Below are 27820 nucleotides of genomic sequence, written 5' to 3' on the forward strand. Positions count from 1 at the left end.
GTAAAATAACTTCGAAAATTTTTATTCTACTCGAATTCTAATTTTTATTCTACTCACAAAACATTGTTTATAAATTGTACTATTGATAAAAGGAAATATTTTAATACAGGATGATAAAAACCAACTGCGTTCAACAAAAATGTGAACGAATATTCCCCGAATGGGCTTTCGAGTTCTATAATGGATCGAAGGATGACCTATGCCATATCACATCCATAATCTAGGTTTAAATTAAGTTTCATAAAAGAGAAAACTATCAAAAATGGTCTACAGTGCTCCTCAATTAACTTTAATTACTTATTCAACTTGTCGTAAATTACAGTGGCTGATGTGGCTTCTCAATAATTATATAACAGAAAAATCATCGCGTTTCAGATTTTAACTTCAAGTAGCAAATGTGAATACCACGAAGTTTAATTGACGATCGACACTAGTATTACGTAAAAAGGGGATGTAACAGATGAGACTTCTGCAGTTCTGAGTGAAATCTTATGCGCTCTTATGTGGCATCGCGTGTGTTCATTACCTTGTCGGTGATTAGGAGGCATCAGGGACGGCTGGCGGCGCAGCTCCACACACCTCGCCGTCTCGGTAGCCACTCTCTCAAACTTATCCTTACTACTGTTTACCGAAGTTGGTTGAAGGAAAAGGTATGTGACTGTGGTTTCAACTGACCAATCAGCGTCTCAGTGTTAACCTTAAGCTCCACCTACAACAATTCTGTCTATCCAATGAGAAACGTTATACTTTTTGTGGTGGGGCAATGTTTTTAATGTTTGCTATGTAACAGAGACGTGTATAGTCTCACGCTAAAAGTTGCAGCTGGTGTCGCCCTTTTAGTGTTATCATAAGATCTATACTGTTCTTCTGGAGGGCTCTATCTTTTAACATGGGCTGGGGGGATGGGCCTCTTGGCGGTCGGCCGGCTATGCAGGTGTCCCATTGTCCGGCTTTTATTGTAGGGCCATCTAGCCTACACAGCTCTGCTCTCGGCTTCTGTTCTCGTTTCTCCCCTTGGAACTGCGTCTGTTTCACGGTGGAGAGGTATGACATGCATTTAGACATTCTTGTGTTGTTGTTGTTGTTGTGGTCTTCAGTCCTGAGACTGGTTTGATGCAGCTCTCCATGCTACTCTATCCTGTGCAAGCTTTTTCATCTCCCAGTACCTACTGCAACCTACATCCTTCTGAATCTGCTTAGTGTATTCATCTCTTGGTCTCCCTCTACGATTTTTACCCTCCACGCTGCCCTCCAATACTAAATTGGTGATCCCTTGATGCCTCAGAATATGTCCTACCAACCGATCCCTTCTTCTGGTCAAGTTGTGCCACAAACTTCTCTTCTCCCCAATCCTATTCAATACTTCCTCATTAGTTATGTGATCTACCCATCTAATCTTCAGCATTCTTCTGTAGCACCACATTTCGAAAGCTTCTATTCTCTTCTTGTCCAAACTATTTATCGTCCATGTTTCACTTCCATACATGGCTACACTCCATACGAATACTTTCAGAAATGACTTCCTGACACTTAAATCAATACTGGATGTTAACAAATTTCTCTCCTTCAGAAACGCTTTCCTTGCCATTGCCAGCCTACATTTTATATCCTCTCCACTTCGACCATCATCAGTTATTTTGCTCCCCAAATAGCAAAACTCCTTTACTACTTTAAGTGCCTCATTTCCTAATCTAATTCCCTCAGCATCACCCGACTTAATTAGACTACATTCCATTATCTTTGTTTTGCTTTTGTTGATGTTCATCTTATATCCTCCTTTCAAGACACTGTCCATTACATTCAACTGCTCTTCCAAGTCCTTTGCTGTCTCTGACAGAATTACAATGTCATCGGCGAACCTCAAAGTTTTTATTTCTTCTCCATGAATTTTAATACCTACTCCGAATTTTTCTTTTGTTTCCTTTACTGCTTGCTCAATATACAGATTGAACAACATCGGGGAGAGGCTACAACCCTGTCTTACTCCCTTCCCAACCACTGCTTCCCTTTCATGTCCCTCGACTCTTATAACTGCCATCTGGTTTCTGTACAAATTGTAAATAGCCTTTCGCTCCCTGTATTTTACCCCTGCCACCTTTAGAATTTGAAAGAGAGTATTCCAGTCAACATTGTCAAAAGCTTTCTCTAAGTCTACAAATGCTAGAAACGTAGGTTTGCCTTTCCTTAATCTTTCTTCTAAGATAAGTCGTAAGGTCAGTATTGCCTCACGTGTTCCAGTGTTTCTACGGAATCCAAACTGATCTTCCCCGAGGTTGGCTTCTACCAGTTTTTCCATTCGTCTGTAAAGAATTCGTGTTAGTATTTTCCAGCTGTGGCTTATTAAGCTGATAGTTCGGTAATTTTCCCATCTGTCAACACCTGCTTTCTTTGGGATTGGAATTATTATATTCTTCTTGAAGTCTGAGGGTATTTCGCCTGTTTCATACATCTTGCTCACCAGATGGTAGAGTTTTGTCAGGACTGGCTCTCCCACGGCCGTCAGTAGTTCCAATGGAATATTGTCTACTCCAGGGGCCTTGTTTCGACTCAAATCTTTCAGTGCTCTGTCAAACTCTTCACGCCGTATCAAATCTCCCATTTCATCTTCATCTACATCCTCTTCCATTTCCATAATATTGTCCTCAAGTACATCGCCCTTGTATAGACCCTCTATATACTCCTTCCACCTTTCTGCTTTCCCTTCTTTGCTTAGAACTGGGTTTCCATCTGAGCTCTTGATATTCATACAAGTTGTTCTCTTATCTCCATAGGTCTCTTTAATTTTCCTGTAGGCGGTATCTATCTTACCCCTAGTGAGATAGGCCTCTACATCCTTACATTTGTCCTCTAGCCATCCCTGCTTAGCCATTTTGCACTTCCTGTCGATCTCATTTTTGAGACGTTTGTATTCCTTTTTGCCTGTTTCACTTAATGCATTTTTATATTTTCTCCTTTCATCAATTAAATTCAGTATTTCATCTGTTACCCAAGGATTTCTACTAGCCCTCGTCTTTTTACCTACTTGATCCTCTGCTGCCTTCACTACTTCATCCCTCAAAGCTACCCATTCTTCTTCTACTGTATTTATTTCCCCCATTCCTGTTAATTGCTCCCTTATGCTCTCCCTGAATCTCTGTACAATCTCTGATTCTTTCAGTTTATCCAGGTCCCATCTCCTTAAATTCGCACCTTTTTGCAGTTTCTTCAGTTTTAATCTACAGGTCATAACCAATAGATTGTGGTCAGAGTCCACATCTGCCCCTGGAAATGTCTTACAATTTAAAACCTGGTTCCTAAATCTCTGTCTTACCATTATATAATCTATCTGATACCTTTTAGTATCTCCAGGGTTCTTCCATGTATACAACCTTCTTTCATGATTCTTAAACCAAGTGTTAGTTATGATTATGTTGTGCTCTGCGCAAAATTCTACCGGGCGGCTTCCTCTTTCATTTCTGTCCCCCAATCCATATTCACCTACTATGTTTCCTTCTCTCCCTTTTCCTACACTCGAATTCCAGTCACCCATGACTATTAAATTTTCGTCTCCCTTCACTATCTGAATAATTTCTTTTATTTCATCATACATTTCTTCAATTTCTTCGTCATCTGCAGAGCTAGTTGGCATATAAACTTGTACTACTGTAGTAGGTGTGGGCTTCGTATCTATCTTGGCCACAATAATGCGTTCACTATGCTGTTTGTAGTAGCTTACCCGCATTCCTATTTTCCTATTCATTATTAAACCGACTCCTGCATTACCCCTATTTGATTTTGTGTTTATAACCCTGTAGTCACCTGACCAGAAGTCTTGTTCCTCCTCCCACCGAACTTCACTAATTCCCACTATATCTTACTTCAACCTATCCATTTCCCTTTTTAAATTTTCGAACCTACCTGCCCGATTAAGGGATCTGACATTCCACGCTCCGATCCGTAGAACGCCAGTTTTCTTTCTCCTGATAACGACATCCTCTTGAGTAGTCCCCGCCCGGAGATTCGAATGGGGGACTATTTTACCTCCGGAATATTTTACCCAAGAGGACGCCATCATCATGTAATCATACAGTAAAGCTGCATGTCCTCGGGAAAAATTACGGCTGTAGTTTCCCCTTGCTTTCAGCCGTTCGCAGTACCAGCACAGCAAGGCCGTTTTGTTTATTGTTACAAGGCCAGATCAGTCAATCATCCAGACTGTTGCCCTTGCAACTACTGAAAAGGCTGCTGCCCCTCTTCAGGAACCACATGTTTGTCTGGCCTCTCAACAGATACCCCTCCGTTGTGGTTGCACCTACGGTACGGCTATCTGTATCGCTGAGGCACGCAAGCCTCCCCACCAACGGCAAGGTCCATGGTTCATGTGTTAGTCTGTGGTATTCCATTTGCTGACTCGTTGATCATATTACTTTGGTTAATTTAATGCCAGGATTTATTCAGAGCTATGTGACATATTGCCGGATTTGCTATCATGTCAGGGTTTTCAGGGAAGGTGTTGGGTTTTCCTGACACCTTACAAACTGTCATGATGATCTCTCCGTTGGCAAAAGATTTCAGAGTAGTTAACCATTCGGGTCTCCCGGAGGGGACCGCCAAGGAGGACGTGACATTGAGAAAAAGACTGAATAACCGACCCAACGATAACGTTCTATGAGTCGGGGCATGCAATGACAGAAGTGTAAATGTGGTATGGAAGCTAGAAAACCTGGTGGAGAGAAGACAAGAATTTCTAGTGAGATGAGTAGAGTGTAATATCAACAGCAGCAGAAAGTGGTATAACGGAAGTGGGATTCGCTATGAGTAGGGAGGTAGGCCAGAAAGTATGTTACAGTAAACAGTTCAGAGACAGCGTTGTTCTTATCAGAATCGACAGCAAACCAACAACGATAACGGTAGTTTAGCTATACATCCCGATGTCGCAAGCTGAAGATGAGGAGACAGAGAAAGTATATGAAGATATTGAAAAAAAAATGGCTCAAATGGCTGTGAGCACTATGAGACTTGTCATCTGAGGTCATCACTCCCCTAGAACTTAGAACTACTTAAACCTAACTAACCTAAGGACATCACACACATCCATGCCCGAGGCACGATTCGAACCTGCGACCGTAGCAGCAGCGCGGTTCCGGAATGAAGCGCCTAGAACCGTACGGCCACATCGGCAGGCAAGATATTGAAAGGATAATACAGTATGTAAAGGGAGATGAAAATCTAATAGTCATGGGGTACCGGAACGCAGTTGTAGGGGAAGGAACAGATTACAGGATAATATAAACTTGGAACAATCAATGAAAGAGGAGAAAGGCTAATTGAGTTCTGTAGTAAGTTACAGCTAGTTATCGTGAATATTCTGTTCGAGCAGCACAAGAGGAGGAGGTATACTTGGAAAAGGTCGTGTCATACCCGAAGATTTCAGATTACATCATGGTCAGGCAGAGATTCCGAAATCAGATACTGGATTGTAAGGCGTACCAAGGAGCGGATATAGCATCAGATAACAATGTAGTAGTGATGAAGAGTAGGCTGAAGTTTAAGGGACCAGTCAGCAAGACTCAATGGGCAATGAAGTGGGATACAGAAGTACTAAGAATTGACGAGATACGTTTGAAGTTCTCTAAAGCAATAGACATGGCAATGAGGAATGGTTCATGCAGTACACTTGAGTAGGAATGGACATCTCTAAAAAGGACACTCACAGAAGTTGGAAAGGAAAACATAGGTACAAAGAAGGTAACCGCGAAGAAACCATGGGTAACGGAAGAAATACACTAGAGAGCCAAAGAAACTGGTACAGTTGCCTAATATCGTGTAGGGCCCCCGTGAGCACACAGAAGTGCCGCAACGTGATGTGGCATGGATTCGACTAATGTCTAAAGTTGTGCTGGAGAGAATTCACACCTGAATCCTCCAGGACTGTCAATAAATCCGTAAAAGTACGAAGAGGGTGGAGGTCTCTTCTTAACAGCACTCAGCAAGGCTTCACAGATATGCTCATTCATATTTGAGGAGTTTAATGGCCAGCGGGAATGTTTAAACTCATAAGTGTGTTCCTGGAGCCACTCTGCAGCAATTCCGGACGTGTACGGTGTCGCATTGTCCTGCTGGAATTGAACAAGTCCGTCGGAATGCACAGCGGACATGAATGGGTGCAGATAATCAGACAGGTGATTACGTACGTGTTACCTGTCAGAATCGTATCTAGACGTATCAGGGGTTCCATATCACCCCAACTTCACACGCTCCACTCCATTACAGAGCCTCCACCAGCTTGAACAGTCCCCTGCAGACATGCGGGGTCTTTTGATTCATGAAATTGTCTCTATACCTGTATATCTCCATCCGATCTATACAATTTGAAAAGAGACTCGTCCGACCGTGCAGCATGTCTCCAGTCATTAACAGTCCAAGGTCGGTGTTGACGGGCCCAGGTGAGGGGTAAAGCTTTGTGTCGTGCAGTCATCAAGGGTACACGCCGGCCGCGGTGGTCTCGCGGTTCTAGGCGCGCAGTCCGGAACCGTGCGACTGCTACGGTCGCAGGTTCGAATCCTGCCTCGGGCACGGGTGTGTGTGATGTCCTTAGGTTGGTTAGAGTTAATTAGTTGTAAGTTCTAGGAGACTGATGACCACAGCTGTTAAGTCCCATAGTGCTCAGAGCCATTTGAACCAAGGGTACACGAGTGGGCCTTCGGATCCGAAAGCCAATATCGATGATGTTTCGTTGAATTGTTCGCACCCTGACTCCTGTTGATGGCCCAGCACTGAAATCTGCAGCAATTTGAGGAAGGGCTGCATTTCGATCACGTTGAACGATTCTCTTCAGTCGTCGTTGGTCTCGTTCTTGCAGGATATATTTTCAGCCGCAGCGATGTCGGAGATTTGATGTTTTAGCGGATTTCTAATATTCACGGTACACTCGTGGAAACATTCGTACGGGATAATCCCTACTTCATCGCGACCTCGGAGATGCTCTGTTCTCTCGTTCGTGCGCCGACTGTAACACCACGCTGAAACTCAGTTAAAGCTTGATAACCTGCCGTTGTTGCAGCGGTAACCGATCTAACGACTGCGCCAGACACTTGTTGTCTTACATACGCGTTGCAGACCGCAGCGCCGTATACTGCCGGTTTACTGTATTTGAATACGCATGCCTTTACCAGTTTCTTTAACACTTCAGTGTACTCAGTTGATAGACGAAAGAAAGAAGTAAAAAAATTTTCAAGGAAATTCTGGAATACCGAAATACAAATCACATACGAACGAATTAATAGGAAGTGCAGGGAAGCTAAGGTGAAATAGCTGCATGAAAAATGTGAAGAAATGGAGATAAATTGGAATTCCATTGTTATATGCAGATAGCGGATAGGAGGAGAGAGTACAGTGAGGACCTCTGTGAGGTGGAGGGTTTGTCTGACGACGTGACAGAAGAAGAAACAGCAGTCGATATAGAAAAGATATGGATCAAGCAATAGAATAAGAATTTAGAAGAGCTTTGGAAGATTTAAGATGAAATAAGGTTGAAGCGATTGATAACATTGTATCAGAATCCCTAAAATCATTGGCGGAAGTGGCTTTAAAATGACCATTCACGTTGTTATGTAGAATGTATGAATGTGGCGACATACCATCGGACTTTCGGAAAAAATAGTCTACATAATCCCGAAGACTGCAACAGCTGATAAATTCGAAAATTATCGCACATTCATCTTAACAGGTCATGCATCCAAGTTGTTTACAATAATAACATACAGATGAATGAAAAAGAAAATTCAGAGTGTGTTAAATGACAATCAGTTAGGCTTCAGGAAAGGTAAAGGCACAAGAGGAGCAATTTTGAATGGTTCAAATGGTTCAAATGGCTCTGAGCACTATGGGACTTAACTTCTGAGGTCATCAGTCCCCTAGAACTTAGAACTACTTAAACCTAACTAACCTAAGGACATCACACCAATCAATGCCGGAGGCAGGATTCGAACCTGTGACCTTAGCGGTCGCCCGGTTCCAAACTGTAGCGCTTAGAACTGCTCGGCCACCCCGGCCGGCTAGCAAGTCTGACATTGCGGTTGATAATGGAAACACCACTAAAGAAAAATGAAGACACGTTCATAGAGTCTGTCGACGTGGAAAAAGCGTCTGACAATCTAAAATTGTGCAAGATGTTCGAAATTCTGAGAAAAATAGTGGTAGGCTATAGGCACTCCGTCTTCAGCCTGCAAGTGGCCCTTAGGGACCATCCGACTGCCTTGTCATCCTCAGCTGACGATGCGGATAAGAGGGGCGTGTGGTCAACACACCGCTCTCCCAGTCGTTATGTTGGTTTTCTTTGACCGGAGCCGCTACCATTCGGTGGAATGTCTCCGCAAACGACATCACGAGGCTGAGTGCACCCCGAAAAATGGCAACAGTGCACGTCGGCCCGGATGGTCACCCATCTAAGTGCCGACCACACCCGACAACGCTTCACTTCGGTGATCTGACGGGAACCGGTGTACCCACTGCGGCAAGGCAGTTGATAAGCTATAAGGAGAGCGTTTTTATACAATCTGCACAAGAGCCAAGATGGCCAAGAGCGGACGACCAAGAACGACGTGATCGGATGAAAAAGTGTGTAAGACAGGTATGTAGTCTTTCGCCCCTACTGTTTAATCTGTACTTCGAAGAAGCGATGGTGAAAATAAAAGAAAGGTTCAGGCGTGGAATCAAAACCCAAGGTAAAAAGTTACTGGTAGTCGCGAGCACTATCTTCTTATCTCGTGTTTTCTACGGATAATCTCGTGCTTATACTCTTGTTAACTTTACTATTACGGAGATCGTCTAACTTTTATTTTTTTATTGGTCCTGTGCACAACAAATAACTTACTTGGTCTTTCTGCTGCCACTGCTTGATCTGCTGCATTCCATTATTTAACAAAAACATAAAAAACCTATTATTCATGCTGAGTGCAATGCATGTTCTGTATGGCGACTCCTGCTGTTAAGCGGCGGTTGCTGCTGCTTACTACAACTACATATAATTCAAGAGAAAGGGTTTGGTCAAATCTAAACTCGATAAATGATAACCCAAACACGTAATTCTTTTTTTAAAAAAACAACTATATTCTGAAAGCGATTCTTTCTCATTCAATTAACAAAACGCTAGAAGCTCTTTGAACAATCGCATGGTATGTAAATCTGCCTCCAGTGGCATTAAAGCAATGTTACAAATTAATCAAACTCTTGAGACAGACTGAAATACTTCTCAGTTAAATACATAGTGAAACTATTCCTGACAATTAAAAAAGAAATCAATGACAAAAATCAATACTTAATCTTTTCGCCTGACAATGGTTTCCCTTAAGAATTCAACTCGTATCATTATTAAATTACCGTCTGCTGCTACGCACATACACAAACCCTTTTCTTTAAGTTGATAAGCGCGCTGCAAATTATAAAAAATTTCGGCTCAATACCAAATCCTGTGTCGCTGCTGGCGGACACGGCAGCACAACAGCTCGGCGACGACCCCTCGCCCAACGCACGTGCGCACCACAGCAGGCGGGCCCCTACACTGGCCTCATTACTGCCACTAGTTGATCCGTGCTCTGCGAAGTGCGACAACAATATCTTAGATTTCAGAGCTTGTGTATGCGCGCTGTAGCCAACCTTTAAATCCTAAGAGAGTACTGCCAACTCTCATAAACCCCAACCTCATTTTTGAAAATTTTGCGGGGTTATTCTTCCTGACATATTGGCAAGGAACAAACAGTAAATTTTTTTACAAAACGACGAAAAAACTAGGCAAAGAGAAAAAATGTTACAATTTATCCAATGACTAAAAGTATTTCTTGCTTAGCATCTAAGTAAAAATTTTTGTTTAAACGACGAAAATTTTCTTGCATGGCATATAGGCAAGAGAAAAATGCTAAAATTTTATACAAAATGGTAGAAATGTTGCTTGCCTAATTGATTGGAAAGGAGAAAACATGGCTCCATTTACAAAAAAATATGAAAATGTTGCTAGCCTAGTATGTATGTAATAAGAAAACATCAAAGGAAATATAACAAGTTTCTTACATAAGTAGATAAAAAAGATCATATAAGTTTTAACAGATGTGTAACAATAACTACTTAAGCATTGAATAGTCTTCAATAAGCTACCATAACCTAATAACCAGTAAAAATAATATTTTATTTTGTGCATGTGGGCACTTACATTTCCTTGGCGTTAGTCAGTAATGGCCTGACTACACGATATTTTATGTTTTTATGCTCGCAGTTCCCTCTGGTCAAAAGAAACCAGGTCTACATGTTTTAAGTGCAGCAGACTCAGGGACTTCATATCCACTGACAACCACACCTGTTTTCCATGATCAGTTAATTTCAGGTGTAGGCAGACTCAGGGACTTCATATCCACTGACAAACACACCTGAAGTCAAATTTTCCTCTGGTGATATAGTTTGAGAACGTAAGCAGACTCAGGGACCTTGTGTACAGTGACAACCATACGTAACGTCCATTCTCCCAGGATGACACAGTTTGACAGTGTTGGCAGACTCAGGGACCTCGTGTCCACTGACAACCACACGTCAATGCATTATTGCATAAGTACTTCCTCAAACTTATGTAGTACAAGTCTCGGTCGAGTATTTCTCTATACTGGAAACGTCATATTTTATAGAAAATAGATTCTCCCTTTAAAATACGATATCTCTGACCTAATTACAGAAATTAAGCAAGGAATAATATTATATCATATAAACAGGCACGTGAAATGTTTTCTTTATTGCCACAGCAATTACAGATTTTTGGCATATATCTCAAGTCATGAATAATGTGAGGCTCACCACACGGTGGCAAAGTCAATATTCTTTAAATTTCTCACCACAGCAATCACAGATTTGTGGCATGTATTTTTCAATTCAGCCATAATAAAAGGCTCACCACACGGTGACAAGCTAATTTTCTTACGATTAGTTTGCCCAATAACAGTGGCAAAGTTTTGATTGTGACCACGAATCATTACAGATGTGGCACCACACAAAAAATATTATTTTAATTTCAAGGCATAAATCCTGTGCCGTCAAACTCCAATTAACTACTATTTTTACATTACCAGTGATGATGAAAAATAATGTTACAATATTCGTTACAATAATTGTTATACACATTTTGGTTATAAAATATTTAAATAATCCTACAATAGAAAAGTAATTCCATAGTGATGCTATTATATACACTCCTCGAAATTGAAATAAGAACACCGTGAATTCATTGTCCCAGGAAGGGGAAACTTTATTGACACATTCCTGGGGTCAGATACATCACATGATCACACTGACAGAACCACAGGCACATAGACACAGGCAACAGAGCATGCACAATGTCGGCACTAGTACAGTGTATATCCACCTTTCGCAGCAATGCAGGCTGCTGTTCTCCCATGGAGACGATCGTAGAGATGCTGGATGTAGTCCTGTGGAACGGCTTGCCATGCCATTTCCACCTGGCGCCTCAGTTGGACCAGCGTTCGTGCTGGACGTGCAGACCGCGTGAGGCGACGCTTCATCCAGTCCCAAACACGCTCAATGGGGGACAGATCCGGAGATCTTGCTGGCCAGGGTAGTTGACTTACACCTTCTAGAGCACGTTGGGTGGCACGGGATACATGCGGACGTGCATTGTCCTGTTGGAACAGCAAGTTCCCTTGCCGGTCTAGGAATGGTAGAACGATGGGTTCGATGACGGTTTGGATGTACCGTGCACTATTCAGTGTCCCCTCGACGATCACCAGTGGTGTACGGCCAGTGTAGGAGATCGCTCCCCACACCATGATGCCTGGTGTTGGCCCTGTGTGCCTCGGTCGTATGCAGTCCTAATTGTGGCGCTCACCTGCACGGCGCCAAACACGCATACGACCATCTTTGGCAACAAGGCAGAAGCGACTCTCATCGCTGAAGACGACTCGTCTCCATTCGTCCCTCCATTCACGCCTGTCGCGACACCACTGGAGGCGGGCTGCACGATGTTGGGGCGTGAGCGGAAGACGGCCTAACGGTGTGCGGGACCGTAGCCCAGCTTCATGGAGACGGTTGCGAATGGTCCTCGCCGATACCCCAGGAGCAACAGTGTCCCTAATTTGCTGGGAAGTGGCGGTGCGGTCCCCTACGGTACTGCGTACGATTCTACGGTCTTGGCGTGCATCCGTGCGTCGCTGCGGTCCGGTCCCAGCTCGACGGGCACGTGCACCTTCCGCCGACCACTGGCGACAACATCGATGTACTGTGGAGACCTCACGCCCCACGTGTTGAGCAATTCGGCGGTACGTCCACCCGGCCTCCCGCATGCCCACTATACACCCTCGCTCAAAGTCCGTCAACTGCACATACGGTTCACGTCCACGCTGTCGCGGCATGCTACCAGTGTTAAAGACTGCGATGGAGCTCCGTATGCCACGGCAAACTGGCTGACACTGACGGCGGCGGTGCACAAATGCTGCGCAGCTAGCGCCATTCGACGACCAACACCGCGGTTCCTGGTGTGTCCGCTGTGCCGTGTGTGTGATCATTGCTTGTACAGCCCTCTCGCAGTGTCCGGAGCAAGTATGGTGGGTCTGACACACCGGTGTCAATGTGTTCTTTTTTCCATTTCCAGGAGTGTATAATAAAAGTTACAGAATCATTTAGAAAAAGTCTAGCCAACAGCTTGCCAAATCAATTCATGAATATGTACAAAATTTAGTGAATAATAACGTGACTTTGCGGCAGAATTTTTACACTCTCATTACTAAGTTATACCAAATTTATAATTATCAGTCTGTAATGACTGTCAATATTTCTGATGTCAAACGTCAATGTCTGTGGCATAGCGTCTCAATCGTTTTTATATGGAGTCCTCATTGTCTCTGTTTGGAGGCCTCCCTAGTTTTTGTATGAATCTGTGTGGCCATACCTTGGATGGTCACAAAAAAACAAGAAAAAGAAACAATCTACAAACCTAATAATAAAAAAATAGATTGTTCACAAAATACAACACACAAAACTCCTCCATCTGTCCAGTAGAAACTGAAAGAAATGGTTTATTCATCAAGGTGACAATAAATAAATTTATGACATGACAAGAGAAAAATCATCACTTTCCAATTAACCTCGTGCTGGAATCGGCACTGCATCAATAAATGGCAATCATGAAATAGAAAAATACTAGATAAATATTAAATTGACTTATTTTACACTACTATTTACACATTCCTAAAATATGGCAGATACTCTCGCCTCTTGGCGTAAGAGTCATTTCACTCTGGAAAGAGAAAATAAATCGTTTAATGCATGACATAATTATCTAGGTCATAACTCAGTGTCTTTTTTTTTTTTTTTTTTTTTGTCACGGTCGACTGTTTCTGGAACGTTCTTCTCGCGACCCTTAACGGTAAGTATGCTACGCTCCGAACTGAAAATATCGTCTACTACACAAAATTACGTCACGTTAAGTGCTTTCGTTTCTGCAATGGAGAAAACTTCTGTTGCGGTCATGTTTCCTGTAAGAAATGCAATAAACTCAACCTTAACAACAATAAGGAGAGAAGCGAAACTATCATTCTTACCATTACACAATTTCACAGAGCAAAAAATATTCTTGGCACTCATTCATCACATAATATAACACTTTGCTGTGTATTTGTATCAGAACTCCTTTTGTGACTCATAATTATGTCTTAAATTTACTGTGACTTAGATTTTAAGTAAGTGTGTACTCGACCTTAACATTACTGTGACTTAAATTTTACACAAATTTGTGTAAGCTATATCTTCCTTCATAGAATACCGTTGTGGGTTTCTTCGTTTAGATGTGTATCTTTCTTACCTTCTCTTGTTCTATAAATATCTGCAAAGTGCTTCCTCATTGTGTCACACTATTCATGAGTGGTCCATAAATCCTCATACGCCTTACCTAGCAAACTAATAAACATGAAAAATCCACATAAATCATCACTCTTCAAACTACCTCCTAAATCAGAACAAGTGTCAGTTCGAAGGTTTCCTAATTACACTATTGCCCATCAAATATACCTTCTCAATTCAGAGCCACTTATACACTATATTTTAGCTGAAGATAATGTCAACAGTTTCTGTTATTTCATGTTATTTCTCCCTAAAAAACGTACATAGTTATTTCTTGCATTTTCCTTCAAATAAGTCACGAAAATTTCATTGTTTCAGTGAACAGTCGCAAGATGTCAACAGCTGGTATAATCATCTCGTCAGAAATGTCCCTTTGCAAAGTTCTCATTTTCTCAAACAATACAAATCATTCATAATCATTCATTCTTGGTCTTTCATACAGGATAGATTGATAGTAAAAGATTAATAGATAAACAGGTTAGTCAAAGATTATGAAACAGTACTGAAAACTAAAATCGGAAGAATATATTGTAACGGCTGGGGCACCTATGCTCGCCAAACATATATTTACTAAAGATCAGTAAACCCCATAGGGCCTTATTCCTTGAAAATTTTAATGTGTGATAAGTGATGAAGATCTCGCGATTTATGTGATCGTATTGTCTAAAGTTCCACAGCGGTTGAGTGTGCAATGTGTCGTATACGGAAGGGTCCTTCATACACCAAGAAAAGCTTCCTACTCAAATATTTTCCCTTATGAGATAGTCGATGTGATCTAAGCAATACCTTTTGACCTACCTGTAAATTCTTGACGTTGACTCGTGGATTATGCAGTTTCTTTCTTCTGTCTGCAGCTTTCTTGATGTGCTGTAATGCTATACTTCCCACTTCATGGTGTTTTTGCAATAGTTCATTTAGAGTCTGTGGTCTATCGGTTTCAGGTTGGATTACTTTGTTAATTTGTCTGAAATCAAGAACCAGTCTAATGGGATTATCCCTTTTCTTTACCACGTGTAATGGGCTGTTATATGAACTCACAGCAGGTTCGATGATTCCCTGCTCTAACATGGATTGTATTTCCTGTTTGACTTTGTCTCTGTGTGTCAATGCGATGACATATGGTGGTATAAAAAATTTATTATGTTCTTTGACCTTGAATTCATAAAGAAAGTTACATATTGTTCCTGTTTTGTGAGAAAAACTTCACAATTTGTTTGCAATATTTCAAATAACTCATCAGTGTCTGCATTAGGATCTACTTCGTCTCGGTAAACTTTCCTTTCCATTAATTGTTCTGTACTAATGGGTTGTTCTGTTTCACAGTACAACGTAGTGATGTTATCCGTGCAACTATTAGACAAATTCAGTGGTTGTTGTGCCTCAAGCGGAAAGAGAAAACGCAAATAACTCACTTCCTCATCCTCCTTTGTTAGCCATCCTTGAAATTTAAGCGTGACTAGCATTTGATTAACGCGTAACATGACTTCAGCATTACAAAAGTTTAACATATATTCACGTAGGAATTCCACACCCAAAATCATTTCTGTTGATAAAAGAGGGACTACTAAAAAATTTGCAGAAAACTCGTGTCCTTGACACCTGAAAACTAAAGAAGTCTGATTGCGTACGTCTACACTCTTTCCTTGAATGACTCCCTTTAATTTGGTCTTTAATAATGGCAAGGTTGGACAAACAGATGCCTGTTCACACTTCTTAAACATTGTCTCGCTAATTACATTCACAGGGTTGCCAGAATCAAGTACAGCTGAAAGTAGAATATTTCCTACCGAGATTTTTATAATTCGATGATTATACATAATTTCGCTGTTGTCATTTTGTTGTAATAATATGTCCTCCACTCCAACAAAGTTAACATAATTTGCGTGTCGGCTTTCCGCCGCAACAAACGGTTCCTTTGTAGTCCTTGTTGCTAGTAACTGTTGTGCCAGCTCGTGTTGCCGCGAATTATTGCTTTGTTTGGGTGGTCTGATTTCTACATTGTCGTCACGCTCTAAATTGGAATTTCTGTGATCCTGCCAATTTTGATTTGTCCCCTCATCATAACTGTCTTGGTTCTCATTATCGTTATGACCGTAATTGTCACGTGAGCTCGATGCTCTGTATTCTGCATGAGCACCGCGTTCCGAATTGTAATTTGCGTGTCCACGCCAATTTCGGTTGTCTCTACCGCGACCATTCCTTCTAAAATAATTTTCATTTCCACAACGCCTTTGCTCTCGCGGTCCGCGGTCTCTATTACTGTACTGAGAGTTCCTATGACCATAAAAATCATTTCTCTGGCGTCTATGATCTGTGTTATACGGTTGATGTCCCATATCGCGCCTATCTTCTTCCGCCCTGTACTCGTGAGGTTCGTCCGGGTTCCATACGCGGATTATTATTTTTCCAATACTGATTACTATTATCTCTTTGTGTGTTTTCATAGTTCTCAAATTCTAATTCTTGCAAAAGAGCTTGGAATGCCTCCTAGTCATCTTTGCACCTATCTGCCAAAATTATGTGGCGTAATCTGATCGGCAGTTTTGTCAGACAGATACGAATTAATTCCGACTGACTGTACGGATTCGTCAAATATCTGTTCATGCACATCATGTTTTCAAAATATTGCACTGGAGTTGAAAATTTCGACTGCTCATAACTTTGCATCATAATGATGTAATATTTTACACGATCTTGTGTAGTCTCTGACCAGTAAGCAGATAAGAATGCGTGATAAAAATCACCATATGTGTGACATTCACGTACTATTGAGCGCATTCTTGTTGCAGGCTGTCCTTCAAGATAACTGCAAATGAATTCCAGTTTGTGGCCATTTGGCCATGTTGGTGGTAAAGAATAGTCAAATTGTTGCAACCACTCTCGATGGTGGATTTCGTGACTAGCATTCCGAAAAATTTTAAATTTTCTAACTGTGAGAAAATGCTTATAGTGAAACTCGTCATTTTTCTTAGCGCATGAGTTTTCTTTTACAGCATGATTCACGTTTCCTTCATTACGTCCGCAAACGTGTCATATTTACGAGAAAAGTGGTCGGCATTTCCATAATTAACGCGCTCATTGTCGTTACCAATTTGGTAATTATCGGATCTACCCGTGTCATTGCTGCGATCGATCTTTTCTTCGAAGCTGGCAAGGTGTTTCTGTATATTTTTTACGTCACGTTTGTTTTGCTGATTGTCATCTGCCCTTGTTTAAAGCGTTGCAGAGTCTGAAATTCTTCGGTATCCGCTATCGGTACCGGCTGAGTGTCATCTGACCTCGTATCTAACCCGCTGCTCAGTTCTGTCACTTTCATGGATAATTCATCTACCTGTTTAGTTACTGTCATTAATTGAGTTTCTGTCTTTGAAACTTCATTGGTGGTCTGTAACTGCAGTACTCAACATTTTTCGCTAATTCCTCTACTTGCAATTCTTGTTGTGACGTCTGTCGTTTCACTTCAGCAATATCAACATTTTGTACGTGATCAAGTCGGGATACAAGATTATTAATATCTGATTTGAATTCTTCACGTACTTGACTTTTCAACTGACTGGTCATTTCTTCAAATTTACTATTTAAATTGTCATTCACCTCACCCCGAAACAATTTGAGATTCTCGTTAATTTCGTTCTGAAGCGATTTGAAATTCTTTGCGTTATTGTTGTTAAATTCAGTGAATTTACTTTCCTGTCTGTCATTAAATTCAATGAGTTTACTCTCCTGTCTGTCATTAAATTCAGTGAGTTTACTCTCCTGTCAGTCATTAAATTCAGTGAGTTTACTCAGTAATAATTGTAAAACATCAATACTGGGGGCAGGGAGTGCAACGTTACTCTTCTCTGTTAAAGCAGAAGCAGTAGCTGCATTTCCACTAACAGAAGGAAAGGCAAAATTACTCCGCTCTATCGGAGTGGCAACCAGACCTGAATTTCCACCGAAAGTGGGGAAAACAAAATTACTCTGCACTTTTGAGGCGGAAGAAACGCTGGAATTTCTCATAATGAGATCGGTTTGCGTCACTGTATTGTCATGTCCTAAAGTTACGTGTAGCACACAGTTGTTCATCACGCATTGTTGGCAATGTTCGCCTACATTCCGATTCTCCGCAGTATTGTTCGAAAATTCTGGATCTCAGTATTCTCAAAAGAATTTTCTACTCTCTGTTCCGAATTTTCGTAAACTGCGTTTGAAACCGCTCCTACATTCATGTTCGCAGCCGTATCTACGTTCGCGTTTGCAGTAGCATCTGCATTATTTTCCATTTTCTTTTGTGCTCTCGCGCCCTCATGGTCGCAATGCGAATGAAAATATGTCACTAAAATACACCGCTATCCTAAAAATTCCACTGTTCAATTAACTATTACACAATGCACCAACAAATTCAAAGCCAAAACTGCTGAAATAAAATTTTTTGTTAGTACAAACCAGTGCGCAAGCGATCAAAATGCTGTGCCTCCACTAATGATTACTGTTGCGTAAGCTTGCAGTTGGCAGTAGAAAGACGAAGCATATCTAACTACGACTCGTCCAAAAAAAAAAGTATCCTGGCAGGCATGTCAACAGGTGAAAGTCGCGAGCTCTATCTTCTTGTCTCGTGTTTTCTACGGAAAATCTCGTGCTTGTACTCTTGTTAACTTTGCTATTACAGAGATCGTCTAACTATTTTTTCCTTTTTTTTCCTGTGCACAACAAATAACTTACTTGGTCTTCCTGCTGACACTGCTTGATCTGCTGCATTCCATTATTTAACAAAAATATAAAAAAACCTGTTATTCATGCTGAGTGCAATGCATGTTCTCTATGGCGGCTCCTGCTGTTGCTGCGGCTGATGCTGCTTACTACAACTACATATAATTCAAGAGAAAGGGCTTGGTCAAATCTAAACTCGATAAATGATAACCCAAACACGTAATTCCTTTAAAAAAAAAACTCTATTTTGAAAGCGATTCTTTCTCATTCAATTAACAAAACGCTAGAAGCTCTTTGAACAATCGCTTTGTATGTAAATCTGGCTCCAGTGGCATTAAAGCAAGATTACAAATTAATCAAACTCTTGAGACAGACTGAAATACTTCTCAATTAAATACATAGTGAAACAATTCCCGACAATTAAAAAAGAAATCAATGAAAAAAATCAATACTTAATCTATTTGCCTATCAATGGTTTCCCTTAAGAATTCAAGTCGTATCATTATCAAAATTACCGTCTGCTGCTACGCACATACGCAAACCCTTTTCTTTAAATTAATAAGCGTGTTGCAAATTATAAAAAATATCAACTAAATACCAAATCCTGTGTCGCTGCTGGCGGACACGGCAGTACAGCAGCTCGGCGACGACCCCTCGCCCAACACACGTGCGCACCATAGCAGGCGGGCCCCTACACTGGCCTCATTACTGCCACTAGTTAATCCGTGCGCTGCGAAGCGCGACAACAATATCTTAGATTCCAGAGCTTGTGTATGCGCGCTGTAGCCAACCTTTAAATCCTAAGAGACTATTGCCAACTCTCAATACGAATGATACGATTCGCTGATGACATTGCTATCCTGAGTGAAAGTGAAGAAGAGTTACATGATCTGCTGAATGAAATGAACAGTCTAATGAGTACAGAATATGGATTGGGAGTAAATCGAAGAAAGACGTAAACAATGAGAAGTAGTAGAAATCAGCACAGCGAGAAACTTAACATCAGTATTGGTGGTCACCGAAGTAGATGAAGTTATGGAATTCTTCTACCTAGGAAGTAAAATATCCAATGACGGACGGGGCAAGGAGAACATCAGAAGCAGACTAGCCCCGGCAAAAAGCACATTCCTGGCTAAGACAAGTCTACTAGTATCAAACATAGGCGTTGACATGAAGAAGAAATTTCTAACAATTGTATGAATGAGAAACATGGACTGTTGGAAAACCAGAACAGAAGAGAATCGAAGCATTTGAGATGTGATGCTACAGACGAATGTTGGAATTTATGAGGACTAATAAGGTAAAGAACGAGGAGGTTCTCTGCAGATACGGAGAGGAAAAGAATACGTAGAAAACACTGACAAGGAGAAGGGACAGGTTAATAGGACACCTATTAAGACATCAGGGAATAATTTCCATGGTGCTAAAGGGAGCTGTAGAGGGCAAAAACAGTAGAGGGAGACAGAGATTGGAATACATCCAGAAAGTAACTGAGGACGTAGGTTGCAAGTGCTACTCTGTGATGAAGAGGTTGGCACAGAAGAATAATTCGTGTCGGGTCGCATCAAACCAGTCAGAAGACTGATGACTCAAAAAAAATGCATACCTTAAGGCCACGTCCTCATTCAAAATGGTCGAAAATTCGATATTTCATTGTATTTTTGAAAGATATATGTGTCTAGAATGTTAGTACGCGGCGGTTTTATAATCCGTGTCTTACAAATGTTTCTACAGCCAATTGTTCGAAGCTGTGTAATGGCCGGCCGGGGAACGTTCTCAGCCTGAGACGTCGTCCGTCTCAGGTAGAAAACTTGTCGTGCCATGACGCACATTCACAAAATAATTTATGTAGCTCAGCCGGATCGGCTTTTTCCGCCAAAAAGAACGACAAAATAGCACTACAGCAACAATTCGAGTTAGATGAGGGGTTGATATATGATCCTGGGATTACAGACTAAACATAACTAGCGTGGGTCAAATTTTGGGCAAAACTCGTCAAGAAGTAAGTTTTGGACTAACCGTTTTGAATTTTCAAATTCTAACTTCAGATCTGTGTTCAGCGACATCAGAAATACATAGTAACGTTTAGTTTTTATGCAAATTGAACTAATAATACGTATGAAAGTTTTCCCTAAACTTCATATGCGTTTTTTCTCGAGAAGCCATTTAACGAAACTGCCCGCAGCATGTTAACTTTTCTTGGGAATTTATACCTATAATATATAAAACTTGTTAATACGAGGGTTGGAACTTTAATAGTGGCAACTATTTATTTACAGCTCGTACAAAATAGACACGTGTTTCAAACTTTTACTGACCTTCAAAGTGGTCATCAGTATTGTGTATAACCCGTTGCCAGCGATGTGGAAGTCGTAGGATGCTCTTAGCACTACCAGTTGTGTTGACAGTTCGAGCGGCGCGGTCTATTGCCCGTCGAATCTGTAGCAGTTCTGAAGCGAATGTCTTGAAGTATTTCCTTCTGTTTAGAAATCGAGTTGAACTCACGAGGGCTTAAGTCAGGGGAGTGCAGTAGGTGGTATAGCACTTAGCAGCCCCATCAGTCAAACAAATCAGTAGCATCTTGCACTGTACATGCTTGAGTATTGTCCTGCAGAAAGTGTCATCAATTCTGTCTCTATGCTATTCATTTTTGGAACACAACTTACGACCAACTTAGAGACAGAAGAGACGACACTTTCTGCAGGACCTGACCAGCATTTTGCAGGACAGTGCTCAAGCACGTACAGTGTAAGCTGTTACTGATTTGTTTGACTTATGGGGCTGGTACGTGCTATACCACCTACTGCACTTCCCTGACTTAAGCCCTCGTGAGTTCAACTCGATTTCTATACTGAAGGAAACATTTCACGGCATTCGCTTCAGAACTGATACAAATCCGACGGGCAATACACCGCGCCGCTCGAACTGTCAACACAACTGGCACTGCTAAAAGTATCTCTTTGAAGATCAGTAAAACTTTGAAACACGTATCTATTTTGTACGAGCTGTAAATAAATAGTTGCCACCATTAAAATTCTAACCCTCGTATTAATTTCTTTTTGTAAAGCCATAAAGAGCGAAAAAAAAACCGAACTGAAAGTTCGAGTTAGCACCACATCATTAAATTTAAGGATGTTTCATTGTGCTTAGGTATAAGCTCCCATAAATTTAATGTAGTACTGACCGATGTTATCCATTTTTGATTTCAAATAACTCCTGAGAGGCTAAACTGCACACAGTTTGCGTACTTCAGACTCGCAGGCCCTCGGTCACACCATAATCAAGGGCGCAGGTCTTCTTTTTATTGAAAATATAAAAATTTCATTTTCTCAAAAAAATTTCCTATCTTTGCTTTTTTTTGCCCATTTGATTGTGAACCTGGTCTTACGGGATATGAGCAGTTGTTCATTCCGCTACTGTGAAACACTACTCTTCTACCACAAGTTCTTTGCTGTTATAAACGACCTACAGAATGCAGTAAACAGACAGGACTCATTCCTCTCTTATTTTCCGTTGATACAGAATGTAGTAAGCATCTGTTAGTATTGTTATTGTAAACCGTATTCACGATTCTGCTTAAGTCCTGGGCATATGCTAGCAAGCTGCGGTGTTTCAGACTAACAGAATGATATGTTTACATTTGTTTACTGATTTTCTTGCTGCATTCTACTGGTCGCTCGCTCGTAACACAAAATAGCTTAAAGTATAAGAGACGTTTTTCACACTAATGACGATTAACATGTTCTCGCAGCTCTGAATGTACGCATTTTAGAACACGCATTTGTTAGTTGTTTTGGTCCATACTACCACCTCTGGAAATATAGTATATTTGAAACACATTGTATAATAGGTTCTGTGGCATTATCACTGACTGAACAAGTTGTGAACGAGCTAAACAAAGGACACAGCAGTAATGGCAACTGTTTTGTCTTCCAGAAGTGTCCTGCACCCCCGGTGCTACGTACAAGGAGGGGTGTAACATCTGTCGCTGCCGGTCAGATGGAAAGTCCGGAGCCTGCACAAGAAAGACCTGCCAAGTGGACTCCAACTGAGGACACCCCTCAACATTCAACATTTTGTAATAACAGTTTCAAGAAACATGTATAACATTTCATTTATAGCCTCTTCACTCCTGAGATAAAAAAAAAGTTGCACCAAATGTTTCTTTTCATATTTTCCAGCAAACCAATAAATAAGTGTGACACAAATGTAAATGAAATAATTTTATGATGATTCACTAAGGCATAAATGGAGGTCCACGTGTGTGACCTCCGGTCTTACTTACCGTGAAAACGTACTAGACTTTGCTTTGTATTTTCTTTCACCTTTATTTAACAAGAACATTTTATTCAGCATTATACATATTTTATTTGAAGCAGTAAACTGTATTTGTTAATGCACACAGAAAATAGGATTCTTAATGTTAACATTTTTAACTATGTGATTTCCAACACAAGTTTCTGTTCAAGTTCTAAAGCAGATTCATATATACAAGAAAATAATAATTATACAACAATTTTGGCAAGTAGTAATTTGCCACTGCCGATACATAAATCTTTACTGGTTTATGATAAACTTAGAGACAGTTATGCGACAAATGTGGACCGTATTTATGCAGTGTGAAAACACTGTATAACTACATTCCACGTTTGACGTACATGTCTCTCATCTTGGAATTGCAGCCATATTTCGTTCACTTTGAGGCATTTCTTTCTCCATCAAATTTTGTTTTGCGGTCAGCTTTGTAAACCAAACTTCTGAAACTGACTGCAGCAGAGCTATTCATGGCTTTTTATTAACAAATTCTTCATCATCTACAACTTCGCTATCAGAAGAAATCACTGTACGCGAACGTCTTCTTCACCAAACTGGCAAGACATATTAACTGTATTATTATTTACCAGTCAGTTTCATCAAGCTCAGCAGGACAACCTTCAGCCAAAAACGAGAACTCATCATATTCCCTTTCAGATAATTCCACATGGACAAATTGCCTATTGACTTCTGTCTCGGGTTCTTCGGCCGCCGTTTATCTAATGATTTTACTGGCGTTTCCCAAGCACGAGAGGCTGGCATTGTCAAAGCTTCACCCTCCATTGCCGATGGTGAACTGGAGCCGAGCTTTTTTTAAAAGAAAATAGAGATGGGGCCCCTCCACGACCGTACCAACGTGGTGACCAAACCAAAAGTTCTACTGTCACCTCCGTCAACATGTTACTTACCTAGTAAATGGATCACAGGATGCTGGGCTGTGCTGTTATGCGTGCGTCTGGGTAAGACTACGCACTAACACGGTCCATCAGGTGATAGATCGTGGACGAAACGCGAGTGAGGGTAGCAATTTGAAGAGCAGAGGGAAAAAAGTGCCAAGGCTCGTGCCGTGGGAAAAAAACATCTGCGACAGTGGGATGGGTAGTAAGAGCAGTAGTGGCTTACTAGCTGCGATAGTTCATGCAAGGTTAGATTTGTTAGTATGAGTATCATGCATCATTACCGTGGCAAGCGATGACGATGTATCCCAGTTGCTGCAGCCTCCTTGATGTGTGGAGCTTGTCTGCATGCAGTGTCCGGTACGGCTTCCCTGCGTGGTGCCAGTTTTTCGGCAGTGTATTCCAGCTGGATATCCAGTAATGGCGTCTGATTAACAGGGGCTCACCTGTACCGTTGTGTTTGCGTGCCCTAGGCCATAGATGTTAGGTCCTTACAAGTATGTCTTTTGGTCTTTTATGTTTCCATCTATGGTTGTGGTCGTAGTTCCCCAGATTCAGAATAAACGAGTTCTGCGAATGTCTGGAGTTTCTGTACAGTCTTGTGGTGAGTTTGTGGATTACCTCCTTGAGAGTCTCAAGTCGGTATTCCCGGTGAAGGTCCGCGATGCGTGTGTATCGTGGAGCATTGCTTATGATTTTGGGTACTTTGTTTTGTATGAGCTGCAGACCCGACATTGCAAGTGGGTCCGTTTTCTCCTTTACCGATCTAAGGCACTCTTTGATCTTCCTTGTCGATTTGAAAATCGTCTTTACGCCGTGTTTGTGCAATATACGGCCGATTCTGTCCGTCATTCTGGGAATGTATGGCAGAAAGGCCGTACCCGACATTTCTTTTTCTGATTCCTTACTTCGCCGAGTGTATGGCTCTGATACACTTCTAATATAACTAGTGGAGTACCCACTGCTCCTCAGAACACTTTCCAGGTGTTGCATTTCACGTCCGAGGTGCTGCGGCTCACATATTCTTCCTGCTCGCGTTACGAGCGTATTAATTATGCCCCTTTTCTGGCTCGGGTGGTGGTTTGATAGTTTGTGCAGGTATCGGTCCGCGTGTATCGGATTTCGATACACGCTTTGTCACAGATTTTCACCATTCCTTGTGACCAGCACTTCTAGAAATGGCAGTTTTTGTCCTTTACTACTTTCATGGTAAATTTTATGTTGGCATGGAGGCTGTTCAAGTGTCTTAAGAAGTCACCGAGCTGTTCTTCACCATGGCTCCACACAATGCAAGTATCATCGACATACCTGTACCACACCCTAGGTTTGTAAGTCGCCAAGTCCAGTGCCTGTGCTTCGAATTGTTCCATGAAGAAATTGGCCACCACTGGACTAAGAGGACTACCCATGGCGACGCCATCCAGCTGTTCGTAGAAATCGCCATTCCACGTGAAATAGCTCGTGGTGAGACATGCACGGAAGACCTTTGTGATGTCTTGCGGGAAAATGCAAGCGATGTGCTCCAGAGCGTCACTGAGATGCTGTAGAAATACAAAAACGCGCGAACAGTTTCAACAAGAAAGAGAAAAGCCTTAAGGTAAACGGATCCTGGCTTCCCGTACTGCAGCGAACGACCGTCGCCGGTGGCAAGAGGAGAACCGCACCGGAAGTGACCGAGGAGAAGCACTCGGACGTTGGCGCGCCAGGTACTTACAGTCTGCGGCCGCGAGCTCGGCTCCAGTTCGAATGCCGGACATTTGCCACGCCGGACATTTGCCACGCCGGACATTTGCCACACTTGCCCCTTCGCCAGGTAGCGATCAATCAGGTAAGGGACGCCCGTCCCCGCAGTACCTCTGTCCGCTTTCAAACCCCCGTCTCCACATCTTACTCGATACAACCAGTACGTAAGGGACCTTCTTCCTCGACATCTTGGCCAAATACAGAGCTTCTTTTCCGAAATCGATATATTTATAACTTTTGGGAAACGAAAGCAATACCGACGATTATGTCAGTATGTAATTAGTTCCCAAGTATAAACATAAATTCCTATGTCTGTACGGTAGCTTCCTTTAACGCTTAAAGATTGCGATAGAAACAATCCATCGGCATGGGAGCAACAAGAAAGGAACGATGAAACGAGAATGTGAATGTACGCTCATCATTTCTTTTTGATCACTGCATTTGTGCCTACTTTAATTACTACAACTGCATACCCAAAACACAATAGGGAAAGAATAAATGGGTGTGTGAATGTTTGAAAAGAAGAACGACATACTTCATATTTATTTACTCTCTAAAACCATTATTTAATAAAGTGTAGTGGGACAATGTTCAATACGTAACTGAAAATACGTTCACTAAATAGAGATAAGAGCATCTATGATTGATATGTCATCTAAAGTCGACTTACTATTTTAAAATGTTAGAAATAAGGAAATGAAGTAATACAGAATGCTATGCTTGTAACGTACATTGTTGTTCTACATTGTTTAGCTCTGGTATTTACAGAATCACAGAGAAAGCATCTGAGGTTCTGGAGGAAAAAGCCGTAATTGTAATCATCTGCACTACAACAGAAACAAGAAGGGCAACTTAAGGAAAAATAATGTAAGCTCATAATCGACTTTGAAGCAGATAGTTCCTGTGACTTAGTATGGGCAGAGGCTATATTTGACAACCGGAATAAATTAATAACTGGCTCCTTTTTCCTGTCTCAGATGAAACAGTTGCTGAACAGTTCAAAGAAAAGAAAACTCGAGTCTCATCATAAATAGGTACCCTATTCATACAATTCTAGTTGGCAGTTAATTCAATCTACCTTCCGCATGTTGACAAAAATACATTTTCATATCCTGTTGTAAATAGAAAACAACTTCTGTAATTGTTCTAAATGCTTTTTTTAAATTATTTTTAATAATTAGTTGACGAGGCCATTCAAATTGTAAATGGTTACGAAAACAGACTTGACCTCTTAGCCACAAATAATTCTGAGCATCACGATGGACACAGGGATTAGTGAACATGCAGTCGTAGCGAGGCTTACTTCCGTAACAAAGAAATTCACCAAAACTAAACGCGAAATATATCTATTTATAAAAGCAGCTAAAAATTCGGGTGACGTCTTTCTAAGAGATACTCTCCAATCCTTCCAAACTATGTAAACGAAGACCATATGTGGTTTAAGTTCAAAGAAATAGTATCAACAGCACTCAAGATATTCATACCAAATAAGTATAATAAGAGCGGTGAAGACATGCGCGGGAAGCATCAACTCGTTGATGCATGTGGTCCTCAGTCAGCATGCGTGGCACCCATCTTGCGCACACCTTCCGGTAGTTCAATGTTTCCCTCAAAATTCTGTGAGCGGCGCTTCGGGGAACCTCAGGAACCAACGTGCAGAGATCATACAGGTTGATCCGCCGATCTTCACGCATGCTTTTCTCAACCTTCAACACTATCTCCTCAGAAATTGACGGTCTCCCGCTCCTTTGTTCGTCGTGAATTTCGGTCCGACCAGCTGCAAACTCTCTACACCACTCACGAACATTTTCGACATCCATGCACGACTCACCATACACTTCCGTCAATTGGTGATGGATTTCAATCGGCGCAGTGCCCTTTGCGTTCAAAAACTGAATAACTGCGCGCAATTCGCACTTGGCGGTTTCATCCTACGGGAGCTCCATTCTCAACGGCTGCCAAGCCAAGACTGAGCGCCTCAGCACGACGTGCGCACGTTTGCACACAGCGCGTGAAGGACTCTTCATAACAGTGTGACCAACTGCCACACAAACAGAATTCTGTACTTGTAAAAAATGGGAGACCTTACGTTTGGGATTGCCCTCGTACTAGATTTTGATAGTAAAGTTAAATGGAGTTACTGGTTAAATAAATGACTGGCTTAACCCAAACTTTGTCGTGTAAAAATCGACTTTCAGTAACCTCAGTGTAACGTAATGCAAAGTTTAGAAAAAGGCAAGCAATTTACTTTCAATTTTTGAAAGAGTGAGTGAACTTTAAGCAAGTGAGCAACTGATTTTACT

General features: G+C 41.5%; 1 protein-coding gene across 1 annotated transcript in view; it reads left to right on the top strand.

Annotated features, from left to right (window-relative positions):
* LOC124711909 (U-reduvitoxin-Pr21-like) overlaps positions 1-22778 on the top strand; it is a 62188-nt gene extending 39410 nt beyond the window's left edge. Inside the window, exon 4 of the mRNA XM_047242162.1 lies at positions 22501-22778. Within this exon, the coding sequence (XP_047098118.1) occupies positions 22501-22616 (116 nt within the window). The 3' untranslated portion in view covers positions 22617-22778. The remainder of the gene's footprint in view (positions 1-22500) is intronic.
* Positions 22779-27820: the final 5042 nt, after the last annotated feature.

This window comes from Schistocerca piceifrons, chromosome 8 (assembly GCF_021461385.2).
Source record: "Schistocerca piceifrons isolate TAMUIC-IGC-003096 chromosome 8, iqSchPice1.1, whole genome shotgun sequence".
Taxonomy (NCBI): domain Eukaryota; kingdom Metazoa; phylum Arthropoda; class Insecta; order Orthoptera; family Acrididae; genus Schistocerca; species Schistocerca piceifrons.